The sequence below is a fragment of the Etheostoma spectabile genome, chromosome 20 (assembly GCF_008692095.1).
Source record: "Etheostoma spectabile isolate EspeVRDwgs_2016 chromosome 20, UIUC_Espe_1.0, whole genome shotgun sequence".
NCBI classification, from domain to species: Eukaryota; Metazoa; Chordata; class Actinopteri; order Perciformes; family Percidae; genus Etheostoma; species Etheostoma spectabile.
The window spans coordinates 8,914,341-8,928,772 of NC_045752.1; the positions used below are offsets into that span (position 1 = coordinate 8,914,341).

A 14,432-nucleotide genomic window follows, 5' to 3' on the forward strand; every position below is an offset into this window, starting at 1 on the left:
CTAATGTGTTTTCCCCACTGGGATTCAGACATAGAATCATTAGTAGTCAAGAATAATTATAAACTTGTTTATCTGCATTGCAATTGTTTGATACTATGAAACCGTTAAACATACAGTTGGTCAGTGCTGTAAAGCATAAACATAAGCACTTTAAGACCATGTTTAAGACACACCATTAAAAGGCTGAAAATCGATTAAGTTTATGACAAAATGTAATCACAGGTTTTACAGAAAAGTAATAACACTATGAGATGGAGAACATTTTTAAATTCCATCTGGAACTCTCTGGATTTTCTTGAATTTCACGTTTTTTCATACCATCTGCTCTTCCTTATGTTTTTTTGTAATACAGATATTAAAGTGCTGACTGTCACACTTTTGTTGTTCGCTGAAAAATTCTGCTAACATCCATTTAAGTTAATGATGTAGGCTACCAAATATCCCACATTAGTAGCAGTGTTTGTAAGTGTTATTGAGATACTTAAAAGTCTTTAGTAGTAGGCTAGTGTCAGTTATGCTTTCTAAATGTACACAACATTACATATGGCACATTTGAGCCCCCACACTTTTTGTAAGACTTTGACTATTAAGGCAGTTGAAGGCTAAAATGACACTAAGAGTCCTTAGTTTACGAGGAGCACTTAAAGGCAGCAGGAAGGAGTCCACGCCTATTATGAATCCTGATTGGCTCCCAATTACTAGCCAGTGTCCCTCATTGGCTGTTGCACATCCATTGAATCCCCTCCTCTACCTTTGTCAATTTCTTGCGCTCCCGTTGAAACGCCTGGTTGTTGTTTCCCCGGGATAAGAGGAAGAAGTTGTCTAACCCGCGCTGTCGGAGGTTTGGGACCACCGAGAGAGGATAACCGACGCTAAACCGAGGAAGCTTCACTTTTTTCTGTGACCAGAGGACGATCTGCGTATAGAGGATAGTAGGCTGAAAGCCAGGGGGGATATAACCTACCCATCACCTTGTAGCACAGCGCGCTGTGCAAGGGGCTGCGGTGCAACTCCTCGAGCCAGCGTGCAACACAGCTCCACTGGATTGTGTTGCAAACCAGGGAATGACATAAAAAATACACAGAGATGGTTTACAACCCGCGGGGACCTTCAGAGACCACAGAGACACTACTGCTGCTATTGCTGTGAACTTTTATGTCCTAAAACCGTACAGACGAATAGGGGGGATTACAAAAGTGCTTATTCTTCTTATTACCAGCAAAGGGATTAATTATGCCGGACCAAATCACAGTTTCAGAGTTTGTGGCAGAGACGAATGAAGATTATAAATCGCCGACTGCCTCTAACTTCACCACCAGGATGTCCCACTGCAGGAATACAGTGGCTGCTCTGGAGGAGGTGAGTGACTATGGTGGGACTGGGATTGTAGTCCCCATTAATAACAACCTGACCAAAATAAAACATATATTCTCTCTTGGGTTATCCTTCCATTATATTTACATAATGTTTGGTTAATAATAAGGATGGATGTCAGCTCAGAGTTGTAGGTCACCTCTATACAGTTTTAGAAAGGAAAATTGCCCTCCACTGCACCTCTACCCATCCCTCATGCTCCATATATTCTAACAAGCCCAACCATTGTTTATCAAGATTTGTATCACTTTACTGGATCTTTAGTGTGCCATTATGGGCTACAGTAGTTTATAGTTATTTCTGTCCCCTTACCGATTACCCAGAAAGAGCAGGTAGAGTCAAATCAGTTGCATATAGCTCAAAATCATGTATCGCACATTCACACATTTGCCTCAGAGGGCTTTACAATCTGACCAACATGTGACCACCCTCTGTCTGTAGACCCTCAATTAGTGTAAGGACACTCTCTAAAAATACATTTAAAAAAAAAAGAAGAAAAGGGAATGAACCTCAAGAAGAGCAACAGAGAAGGGATCCCTTCCAGGACAGACATACATGCAGTACATATCCTTTACAGAGCGTACACAAAAACAGGAGTAACATTGAGAAACACAATGATATTATAAGGTAACAGACTGCAGACATATATAGTGTAAAGTGAGAAAAAGTATACAGCATCTTTTTTACTAAGGATAAAGGCAAGTGTTTTGGTTAAATATTTATTCCCACAGTGATGGAGGAAGAAATGTTACTCTGTTTCCCCACTTTACAACCACATCACACTGTATGTGCACAGAGAACACTTTGTTGCAGGTCATGAGGAAGAAGGACACTTCCGCTTTGTTCCCTGACAGCCCTCAACTGCCTCCCTCCCTCCCTTGTTATAGTTTCCCTACTTTGTGTGCTGTATGGTAGAGCCTCGCCCTGCCGGATGGTAAAAATAGAATTTCCCACATGAGCAGCTTTGGTGTGTTATGTGTGTTAGTGTGTCTCTGCTCTGTTGTAGATGTTAGATGTTCTGTGAGGAAATTAACAGTTTCCTCCTGATTTCACTGTGGAAAGTTTTAGTTTTCATCCAAATGGAATTGTGACAGACAATGCTGTGTTGCAATTTATTGTAAAAACAGACATCCAAATGCACAATTTGTGCAGATGCGAGATTAAGTCGTGGCGTTGGTCAGCTTTACGCCTACTTCATTGTGTGTGTGTGTGTGTTTTGTGTTTTGTGTTTTGTGTGTGTGTGTTTTGAGCCAGGCAGCCAGATATACACACCTGCTCAGGCTGGCAAGTGCTACACTTGGGCGTCAGACACCTTGCTATCCACCGTTTCATTCAAACCACAGCTGCTGCTGCTGGTTTTCAAATAGCAATTACTCTGCTATTGGGAAGGATTTGCACTGCTTAGTGTGGAATGTGCTTTTCTGTGGGAGTAAGCATATATGTGTGTGGATTTTACTTTTTTGAAATCGTAGTTCAGCAGTAATTGCTTGCTGGTGAGGTTGGTGTGAGAATCAAATTCAGCAACTTTTGTTCTAGTGATGATGAGCTGCAGTTGAAGCTGCTGAGTTGTTGTTGCAGAGAGATGAGGAGTAGCCTGCTGGTGTTTCCCATCTGACCAATTAAACACTGCAGTGGATAAGGAACACTTCCACTTATTGTCTGCCCTCCTTTCTGGAATCTCAAACATATGCACGCAAATAAAAGCTCATTTACATGTGTACAAACGGGCATCCCCAAGTAGCTGTTGTTTTTTTTGAAGATTAAAAAATAACTTTTTTTATATATTCTTGTTAGTGTTTCTTGAAATTTTGAAGAGCCATCAAGAGGATGACTCTTTTACCCTTGAGGGTAATGATGGATCCATATACTGTATATTCATGAAGACTAAATTAAACACAAATATCAGATTTAGCTGTTTTCAGCATTATGCTGAGTTTCAACCTCTCTAGAACAGCAGTTTGTTATACAAGAGCTCACTTCTTAGCTTTTACCCTTGACCTGACAGTTGAGGACTGGCTGCATGAAACAGCACAATGTTCTGTGATGCTACCAGGGGGCTGGTGTATCATTTTAGAAAACGCTTTTTTTTTTGTGAAATGGTGCCTATTATGTATGTTTTGTTGCTGACTTCAATATTTTTGCATACAATCTTCTGTATATGATATATTCTGGATATGATAATACTATCAATTGAAAAACTATGTATATTTTTCCAATAAATAATATATTTACTTTACAATATGCATCTAGCAGCCTATCTTCAAAGTGCAGGTAATTGCAGTGTATGATTATATATTGTAAAAATAAAGTATTCCAATACATTCTACAGTTTAAAACAAAAATGATCAAAAAGAACCTGGCATATGGGCTGAATATCATTTCTCTTAAATTGCATCCACGGTTCCTTCACTGGCTTCCCTTCCTCGCCTCTTAGTCCATCCCAAACAGGAAGCATGGGAGAGACGCGAGGAAATCATGCAAGGAGAGAGGAAACAAGGAAATGTGTTTTTAGAGGGATGAGGCGTCCTTTCCTTTTTGGAGCATCAATTGAATTTGTCAGCTTTATGGGCAGAGTTAGCAATGTCTTTTAGCTGCACAGCTTCAGGGAAGGCTGCTCTCTTGTATCCTCACTCGCAGCTCCTTGTTGATCCCTCCTAGATCCTTGCTCCTCAAGGCAGGAATAAGAATTTTAAGAAGACCTTAACGAAAAAGGACCAGAACAACTTCTGGTTCAAGCAAGGAGCGATTAAGAGACACGAGATTCAGCCCTTCTAGCAGCAAATGTAGCCTTTAGCCACTAGCCTCAAGCAGAGATGAGGAGTGGACTACAGACTTCTGGTAAGCTCAGTACTTTCTAAGTCCATATGCAATGTTCACATATGCAATAGCACTGCCCAAAACCAATAAACAGAGTTGAGAGTCCATCCATTGCTCTGTATTTTCCAAATCGGGCTTGCGTTGTTTTAAAATAGCTGATGCAGTCACCTTATTAAAAGACCTTAATTGACCTCTGGGCCTGGTTGTTTACAGGAAGCCTTTAAACACATTAACAGAAGAGGAGACTCAAGCGCTCAGAGGTTTTACGTTAATGGATGAGTGCACAAATGTTGTGTAATTACTTCTTTCTAAGCTTTAATTGCATCTGACACAACCTTAATTCGTCTAGTAGTTTTCCTGGCGATTAAGGAGGGCCATCTCAAAAGAACTTGTGTTGTGTGTGGTGTGTGTGTGTGTTGGTGTGGTGTGTGTGTGTGTGTGTGTGTGTGTGTGTGCACAGGCATGTGTATGTTTGCGGGTGTGTGTTGTTAAAACCCAAAACATGTTTAGCCAGTAAGAGTATGCCAGGTTTTATGTCATGACCCCCTCTGTGCTATTGTAATCATGGCTTTTCTTCCTCCACACTTGTGTTGACTATCCTAAGGCAAGACCAGAGTCCAGACTTTTCATAAATAAAAGCTCTAGGCTTGGGGTTTCCCCTCAAAGTTGATTTCAAAATTATCTGAATGGAAAGTAAGGATGACACTATTACACTGGGAATGCAATGTAACCCTGATCATAATTATTTTTGTCAAATACTTTGTGTTAAAGCAACACTAGGGAACTTTTCCCGCTTCGGTCCCCCTACAGATTGGAAGCAGAAGAACCATTATATCCCATTGGAACTACAGATCTGCTACCCAATCTGGCAAACTTGCATAGTGTGGTTAAAGCTGATGGAGAACCGCAAAGCGAATGCAGAAGTGCCACTGAACCGATTTTGAAACATTATTTTAAGGTACAAAGAGCTCTCAGGTGTTGCTTTAAATTCATTTCTGATTTGTAGTAAATTTGAATGAAACGTGTTATGCTAAAGTTTTATAAAATGCCCCAACTAATAGAATTTAGTCTTTTGCTTTCTTGGTTTATTAGTGTGACGTTGAAATGCATGACCTAACAAGTTCCATTTGAAGGAGGCATCGGTCCCGAGGGCTGCGCTGACCTCTGTGTTAGGCATTGATCTTGATGAAAATGCCCCCATGCTTTTGTCTCGTCTAAGAAATACTCATGGGGATGTCTGCAGGATGTCTGTCTGAGGCCAGAAACTGGCACACATTGTAGTTTTCTTATATCTATTTTAGCATCTGGGACTGTTTTTTTGCCCCAGTTACCAAATCCTTCCTAGCACAGAGCGACTCCTAAAATGAGGCAAGGAACAGAGTCATCTCCTTGAACAAATCTCAAGTGCATTCGTCTAGCTCAGGTATGAATACGAGTACATTTGTGTGTTGCACTTATGGCTCACTAAGCAGTTGTGGCAGGCATCAAAAGCTTTAATGGTGTATTAATTCTCTGGCAGAGTGGATCAGTCATTGGCAGTGTGTATGACATCAAACTGAATACAGTGAGTTGAGTATGAATGGATCTGACTCCAAACAGTAACTGCAGAAGATTGCTGAGTATCAGGGCTTGTGGCTGCAAAACAACCATCACTACTTGACATTCAAGACAAGCTTTTGTGTTGTCAGCAGTGTAGCCCTTTGATCAGTATGTCAGCTGCATATAGTCAGACAGAGACATAATATGTTTCATGACGGTACAGCTGCTTTGTAATTTAAAGTTGCTTGACAAGTAGAGTGCATGCTTGTAATGCGATCTTAGACATCCCTTGTTATTGACGTTAATAGAAATGTCCTCAAGTTGTTTCAGACTCTCCTGGTCCATAAGCAAAGTTCTGCGCTTGTCCTCAGCATGCCTATCTCTCTAGCCCTGCTTGTATATTTTGCATAATATTTATTTTTTCAGGGACAAGTACATAGCATCAACCAATACCACATACCACAGCAGTCATGAACTATAGTTTGCAACACTTGTTCCTAGATGGGCCACGTAAAAATACACAGCTCAATAGAAAAACATACAAAACAACACAAAACAAAACAGTAATGCAATACAAAGTACCCTTAAAATCTTTATGTAAGGCAACCGATTATCGGTGCCTTTTGAGATCCTTTCAAGTGAATGAGATGGCTCTCTAATGTTTGGGAGAAATTACTTAATTACTGTAGAAGCGGTGGGGATCTTGTGCCTCGCATAAGCCCAAATAACCATCCACAACACTGCACTAATTGTAGGCCTTTATACATAGAGAGAAAACTAAGCTGCTGCATGGTCTATATCCTCCCTTATGTAGTGCCAGAAATCCACCCATCCACTAGGCCTCTCCCTCCTGTTCCATATCCCTTTGTCCAGTTTATTAATGTTTCACCCATTAATAACATTTATTTATAGCCCTGTCAGCTTTTCTTGGGTCATTATTGGTGTTAAGGGGGGTTGTGAGTGACTCAGTCTTAAAAGCTAGCATCATTAGTCTTCCATCTGGCTATTATTTCATCCAACAGAGGTCCATCAGACTGGTATGCCAGCTATGCACTCGTATGGCATGCTGCCTTGTTGCTTGATTTTGTTGAGAGGTTATTAGAGTGTACCTCTGGGAATGGGGACGGTATTTGCAGCATCCGTGGGTGGCTGTGAAGGCCACACCAACCTCCAGTCTTCTTCTCATGGACTGTTTCTGCTGTTGGTGAACAACAAGGTAATTGGGCTTGTAAAATAGTAAGTAGGTTCTCAATAAACTTGAGTGTTAAAGCAGGTGAAGGCCTGCTGTGAGCATCTTTAGTCTCTTATCTCTTTATAGCACCACTAAGCTTAATCTCAGGCTACCGGTTGTTTCGGGTACTTTAACTTGACATGAACCTGTATCTTCTGCTAACACAAGATGATATCTCATTTAATTTCCAGCTGCCTCTGTGGTGCTCTGTTTTTTGCATTAAAGGTTGTTGCAGAACTTAACCTAAAACTACTGCATTGTACGTCTCATTTAAAGTGTAACGATGAATGGATGATGTGTTAACATCCGAAGGCAAGTGTGCTCTCGCAACTCTTCTCCATGTGACAGGCTGTCAGCTTGTGTTGATGCTGGAGTAGTTCCCGAGTCAAGGGAAGCCCTAGCCTTTATCTGCCCTGATTGCTTCCCCCATTCCAGGAAAGGTTGGCGGGAAGGGCTGGCCTGGCTGGGCACAACAGCTGCCCCCCTGCAACAGGTGGCCTGGAGGAAAGTTTGAACAAGGCTCCAGACAGTGGGATTATCGATGCAGCGACAATCCACATTTAATAGCTTTAGAGACACACGGATGGATGTATAAGCTCTAACGCACACATGGCCTAAATGTGCAGTCTGCCCCCAAGTGAGCAGTCCAAACCCCCAGCCACTATGGCCAGTCTTCGGGATACCACCTAAGAAGCTTAATGCTTCCTATAATGGAAATGGGATTTCTGGCAGGATCACTGCAGTTCTGTTTCCTCTCTTCACCATCACTCTACATCAGCTGTCCCTACCGTCCCTTGACTTTGCCTTATTGTGTTTAGTACACCAGAGTAGGCCAAGTACATTAAAGAAAAGCCAACAACACATTCTTCCAATTCCTGAGCAAGAACTCTCGGATTTTTGGTAAGAATTGTTCATGAGTTTCCTTAATTAGCTGTTACAGATGCATTTGTGCTCAAGAACGATGGGAAAGTCTTATTGCCGTTGTTTTGGTCTTGGATATAGGTGCACAAACGTTTTATAGTTGGGGCGTCTGGTAGGGCTGGGTAATATAAAGATAATCAAATACCATGATATTCTTGACCAAATATCTCGATGTTCACTGTTGTGACGATGTTGTATGGTTGACTATTGGTGCTTTAACAAAATTTTATTTACACAATGAGATTTTAAATAAGTAGTCTCCAGAAATGATTTAATGCCTTAGTGGGTAAAGCTAAATAATAGAACAGCTAGAACAGTCGGGTAAGTTCAGAAAATCACATAAATTTACTGTAAAGCAGCCTGTTAAACCAGGAAAAGACAACACTTACCATATTACGACATATCCAAAATGTAAGACGATATCTAGTCTCATATCCATACAACATCAATATATTGCCCAGCCCTAGGTTTAGGCACTGTTAACAATATTTATTATCCTTGTAGACTTATTTTTGCAATGTATAAATAGAAGTTTTTGTTTTCTTATTACTATTGTTCTGTTTTATTTTTATTTACATATTCAAAATCAAGAAATCAATCAATTATATACTTAAATGCTATATTCACAGTAAGAGTTTTGTTTGGTAAATGATCCCAAACGGTCCATGAAGGAGCGTAGTCTTTGGCACCTCATTTGTATTGTTCATACTCATGATGCCTAGCTGTATGAGCTGAGCTAACTTTGCGTTGAGCGAACAGTCAACAACTTAATTTATTGTGGCGCCTTTTACTTCTTGGTTGCACTTTTGAATTTATGTTGTGCACATGCCAAAAGGTGAACAGTAATTACTCCATATTTGATTAACAAGACATATATTTTTGTTGTGTACTGATCTCATATTTTGTACCGAAAAGTTCAGGAGCAAGTAGCAAAGACCCTTTTCATCCTCAATGTGGGATCTCAGTGATTCCTATTAGATTTTTGATTGAAGCGTGAGGTCTCTCTCCAGCCTTGCCGGGTACAGCAGTGTCTGTGTTATCACCCAGAAACAGGCTCAGACCCGGCCCTCATTATGATGCAGCAGCCCTCCCCATGGATCAACCAGGGGTGAAGGTCACAGTCCTGTCCCAGTCGATTCAAAGCCATGATCTCCCTCATCCCCTGATGGGCTTTGACTGTTTTAATGTGATATGATTTTACTCACTCTTGTACACCCTATATCCTTATTGAGTGCAGGTGGTGAAGTGAATTTATTGTGTGGAGCCGATTGGCAATTGTCAGTCCGGTAGGTCTGTTTGGTTTGGAGGATGGTGAAATCTCAGTCCAGCATGGTGTAGGCCAGGGATCGAGGTGAAAGGCGAGGCTGGCGGCTCTCCGTCCTACACAGAGGTTATGGGGTTAGACACCAGGGACACTGGGGGTAAATGGGAACTTAAAGCTCATCTCATCCATCAGAGTGTCCTGTCCCAGATTATCTGAGACGGCTCCTGTTGACAACCATTGTTCCCTGACAGGCCCTGCCTCTTCATTAATGAACTCCACCATTGATTTGTAGTCCTGGCCACTTGGCTCTGCTGGGGGCCAGGGTGGGATGGGAGGGGTGAATCTTCACAGTTGTGTTGTCCTGCTGTCACTTTCACTCAGGGAACAGACCCACACTTTTTCTTTTCTGTTGGGGAAATGTTTTGAACTCCTTGGAGGCTCTCAAGGGATCTGAAGTCCAATTTGTTTTTGACATTGCCGGGACCACATTTTTTAGTCCAGACATTTAGCTCATTATCTTAAACCTACAATCTCTCTCTCTCTCTCTCTTTCTCATTCTCACTCTTACACACACACACACACACACACACACACACACACACACACACACACACACACACACACACACACACACACACACACACGCTTTCTGTAGTGTTTTACTGCAGCGTTTTCCAGGAGAAAGCAGGTCATTAGGCTCGTAACATTTCCAAATTCTTAATTGTCTCAAAATAATTAACAAAAACAAGTGATTAACAATAAATTGCCTCTTTCAGTCAAATTTAAAAATATTAATTTATGTATTACTTTTTCAGACAATATAAAGTTTTGAATCAATTCCAGGATACATCTTTTGGTTATATTTTTGTTATTTGACACAGACAATGTAATAACACAGGTACACAGCCTAAGAAGTAAACCATACCTCTTTATTATCATAAAAAACATTGTATTTTTTTTTTAGATGAACATAAAATTGACAATATTACAGTATTGTATAGTTTCCCAAACCTTTGCTAATAATGGCAAATAATTGCGGTTAAAGAAAGAAACCAAAATGATGTAAAGCAAAATCGATTGCAGTCAGACAATTATGTAACAATTGTTACAGGCCTACAGATAATTTTCCCTCTACACACTCTACAGAAGTGTGCAGTAACTGTTGGCCACTTTGCCACTGGCCTCACTGCTTTGACACCATGAGGTTGACACATACGTTTTTGTGAAAAGAGCCAAAGAGATACTCCAAGGTGAAGTTAGGGGAGTTTTTTCCACCCTCAAAGCACAGCACATTTGGTCCTTATTTCCCCAGCCCCTCCTTCCAACATGGTTTTGATCAGTCTCCTGCTAGTTTACAAACTTCATTAAAGACTCCCCTCAAAGTCAGAGAGACCATTTTAACAGGTTTTAAACTTGGCGCCATCAGGTCTCCACTGTGATTTTAATCCGTTGTATTTTAGGGCTTGACACGTGTAACCCTTCCTTTTTACAAGAAAAAAAGAATGTTTGAAGAAATGCAGGAGGTGACAAAATGCTAATCTTCAAATGAGAACAATTCCAAACAAACTATATTTGAAACTTGGTTAGTAACCTGTTGGGCTCTGACAAATTGGATACAAAAAAGAAACAATGCTACCGTAGTATTATCACCAGCCGTCTGGGAAAACCATAGAAACAAAAGTTCTGCCCGGGTCTCTCACCTTGTAAAAACGCCTCAGCAGTTAACATGAAAGATTGTTTTCTCAAACACTTTAAGCACTGCAGTTGATGTTGTCATCCTAGTGGGACTTCTGGCAGCTGACGGTCAACGCTCTGTTCCTACAGTGGTCTTTGTAGTGCTCACTGAGGAGCTGTAAAGCCCCAAATGTCCTGGTGCTAAAATACCAAAAGGCTTGTAGGTAAATGACATGTTTGAATAGTTGCAGCCAGGCTGAAAAACCTGAACAGAAACCGAATCAAAAAGTATTATCCTTCTAGTTTGCAGTCAATCTTGGAGTGTCATATATGTTCATGCGTGTTTGCGTGTGTTAATGAGCTCATCTCAGACAGTCTTATGACATAGTAAAAAGCACCCTCCCCATCCCTTTCTCTCTGATCCACACTGCCTCTGAACTTGCCTGCTGGAGTTTTCCATTCCCTGGGGCAGGCTGACTACACACATATTAGCTGTCTGACAGAACAGAGAAACCCTGCAACCATGGCCTGTTAGCTGGCTGCTCGAATGAACCCACTTCTATCCCAATATTGACTTTACTCACTCAACTTGGAGAAAAGTTCTGAATGAAACACTTGAAAAGGAGTTTTCAGTTCTTTTCTTACAGTGGATTTGTAATTCTGAGTCCCTTGAACAAACTCCGGCTGAAGTTAGGAGTTGGTCTTACAGTGGTGCTATCTCTAATGTGTAACAGAAAAAGTTAGAGTGAACAGCCTAAGTCGAGCACAGCTTCCTCGGGGATCTGCCTTCTCTTTGATGCCTGCGGGGTTGAACTGTATATTTGACATATGTTTTGAATGAGTCACAGCTTTTCCGCTGTGGATGTTGAGGTGGAGAGAGAGGTAGAGAGAGTGCCATTCCTGTGTTTACCCTTACTGTGCCACATGTGGAGCTGTAGACAGCAGCTCTGTCTGGCTGAGAGCTGGCCAGCATTACAGCACCAGGTGAACACTTGAACGCCATACCTGCAGAAAAGCTGACGTGTCGTCCTGTATTGTAGTGGAGTGGTTCTCAAAGTAGGGCCCGCGACCCCCTGGGGTCATTGAAGGGGTTCCAGGGGGTCCCCAACAAAAAGGGGAATCATTTTTTTTCACTAAATTTTCATCCATTGTAACACAGACAGATTGTATAACTATTTTGCACACAGGTTTCATTCATTTTCTGTAATAAAACATCTAAAAGTAAAAATCTATTAGGTGATGGACCCTGGGACAAAGCCTTTTCTGATGGGGAATGATTGAGAACCACTAATGGCGTGGACAAGACAACTAAAGATATGACATTGTATTTATTTAGCTACAAGGGAAATCTCCAAAGATTGCATTTAGGTGACTTGGCATAACTGCTGGCAGACGTAAGGAAAACAGAACTGTGGTGTAGTACCTCAACATTATGTGTTCCCCCCATTAACACCCAACAGGGATGCTGTGTTGCAAGGAGGAGGCGGCAGGGGAGATAGGCAACCATCTTGACAGTAGGGGTGTGAATCCCCAGAGGCCTCCAATCCGATATTATCACAATACTTGTGTCCCAATATGATATTATTAGCAAATTTTAAAAATATTGCTATATTCTGCGTTATATCGCAATTATTATTACCTTTTTTCAACTTCAAAGTATGTCCCCAAAGGAAATCTGTTTTATCTAAAAGGATACATTTCTCTGTTTATCTCACTTCAATTGTATTGCTGCAAAATGGAATGGTCAAGCAGTCATAAATCTTGTATGCACCTGACAAACGGAACTGTTTGAATTACAGTCTAGTCCACCTTAATTAAATGAAAACAGGTATGGACTGCCGTACAGTACAGGTACATGATACTTGACGTCCGTGTATGGTCACAGTATTTGCCATGGAAAATATTAAGATACTATGCTGTATACATTTGTTTTCCCCACGCTCTGTAAACAACTTTAACTCAAATGGGATTTGGGTTTTTATTAAAATTACAGCTCTTCTGTAATTGTGGTGCTGATTACTGTGATGCTTAAGGTCTTGAGGATGGATATTGTGTATGTGCCAGTGGCAGTTATTGATCTGAAAATTGTTCTAAGGAAAATGAATGAGAACCATCTCGCAGAAAGATCCCGTTTCAATTTTTGCTGTGTTGGCCAACCTTACTGCTGTGGTTGAATAAATATGATTAATGTGATGTCAAGTCTTGTCCATGATTTTCGCATCAAAACCAGTGCATTTGTTTATGTTCCTGGGTGAGTGTCAGTTATACAAGAGCTAGCCCTTTTAACACTCTTAGATGTTTAGTAGTTTTCTTTGAGGAGTGAAGTTTGTTTGGGTTTATAATTTTAATTGTTTAACATCTGGCACCTTCATAAAACATGGATTACAACCCACCACAGCCATCACAGATACTGTACCCACACGTGCGTCAAATAAATTGGATAATTGCATCCCAGGCTGCCTGATTGCCACAGTATAGGGGCAGACTGATTCCTCGCATGACTGTCGCAGGGAGAAGACTTAAAGGGTTACGCAAGGTTAGTAGAAGAGTTGTGTGTGTGTGTGTGTGTGTGTGTGTGTGTGTGTGTGTGTGTGTGTGTGTGTGTGTGTGTGTGTGTGTGTGTGTGTGTGTGTGTGTGTGTGTGTGTGTGTGTGTGTGTGTGTGTGTGTGTGTGTGTGTGTGTGTGTGTGTGTGTGTAAACCCTGATTGGTGGAACCTTTGTATCAAATTATGCGTAGCTATCAGGTTTTAGCATGTTTTCATAGTTTCATACATATACTGTATATTAATGGACTGCACATGTGTGAGGTCACCCATTGGTGAGTGTTCGAGTTTGCCGTTACGGGCCCAGCCATCCTGGTTGCGGGTGTGATGATTTTAGACCAGAGGGAAGAGTGAGGAGCCCTTACACTCTGCATTGTCTAAAAGCCCATAGTAATACTACAGACGGGGAGGATTGCTTGTATTGTGTTTTGTTATAATCAAACATGCGTGTGTGTGCTGTGTGGTGATGGGGCCTCTGAGAAAAGCGGGACAGCGTCTTGCCAAGCAGACATGCTGTCATCAGCAGATAGTTAGTCAGCAGGAACAATGGGGCTTACTCTCTGCTGGGTCTGTCAGTCACTCCAGCATGCAATCATCCAGGAATGTCTTTCTTCTTCAGACAGCCGAGTAAAGAGGTGGAGAGCACTACGATAAAACAGGCCTGTTAGCTGGACTCACTATAGTCAGCGGCGTCATGCCCTCTTCCCCCCGTCCATCTGTTTTTATGTGAAGTCAGCTTTTTTTGACCACAGAACCTTACATTAGTGTTGGAATACTTAAAATATCCTTTTGTCTTTGAGGCTGACTGAATTATTTTATTTAAAGGAGGGGGAAAAAATCAAATTAAACATAATTCATACTTTAAAGAAGCTTTATCTCTCTTTCTCTCTTTCACACACACTCTTCTCTTTATTTCTGTCTTTTTCAGTCACATTAGCTGCAATTATGTTAGAATGTAAATTGAATATCTTTCCTTTTAGAAGATGGTTCAGACAAAACAAGCATTTTGAAGACACCTCATTTTTCACTAGTTTCTTATTTGCCAAAGACCAAATAAACTATTTTTCA

The 14,432-nt window shown here is 41.1% G+C and overlaps 1 protein-coding gene across 1 annotated transcript in view; it reads left to right on the forward strand.

Annotated features, from left to right (window-relative positions):
- The first annotated feature begins 750 nt into the window (after positions 1-750).
- The window catches only part of asap2a (ArfGAP with SH3 domain, ankyrin repeat and PH domain 2a), a 57,104-nt gene continuing 43,422 nt past the window's right edge, over positions 751-14,432 (forward strand). The window contains exon 1 of the mRNA XM_032500087.1: positions 751-1,359. Within this exon, the coding sequence (XP_032355978.1) occupies positions 1,234-1,359 (126 nt within the window). The 5' untranslated portion in view covers positions 751-1,233. The remainder of the gene's footprint in view (positions 1,360-14,432) is intronic.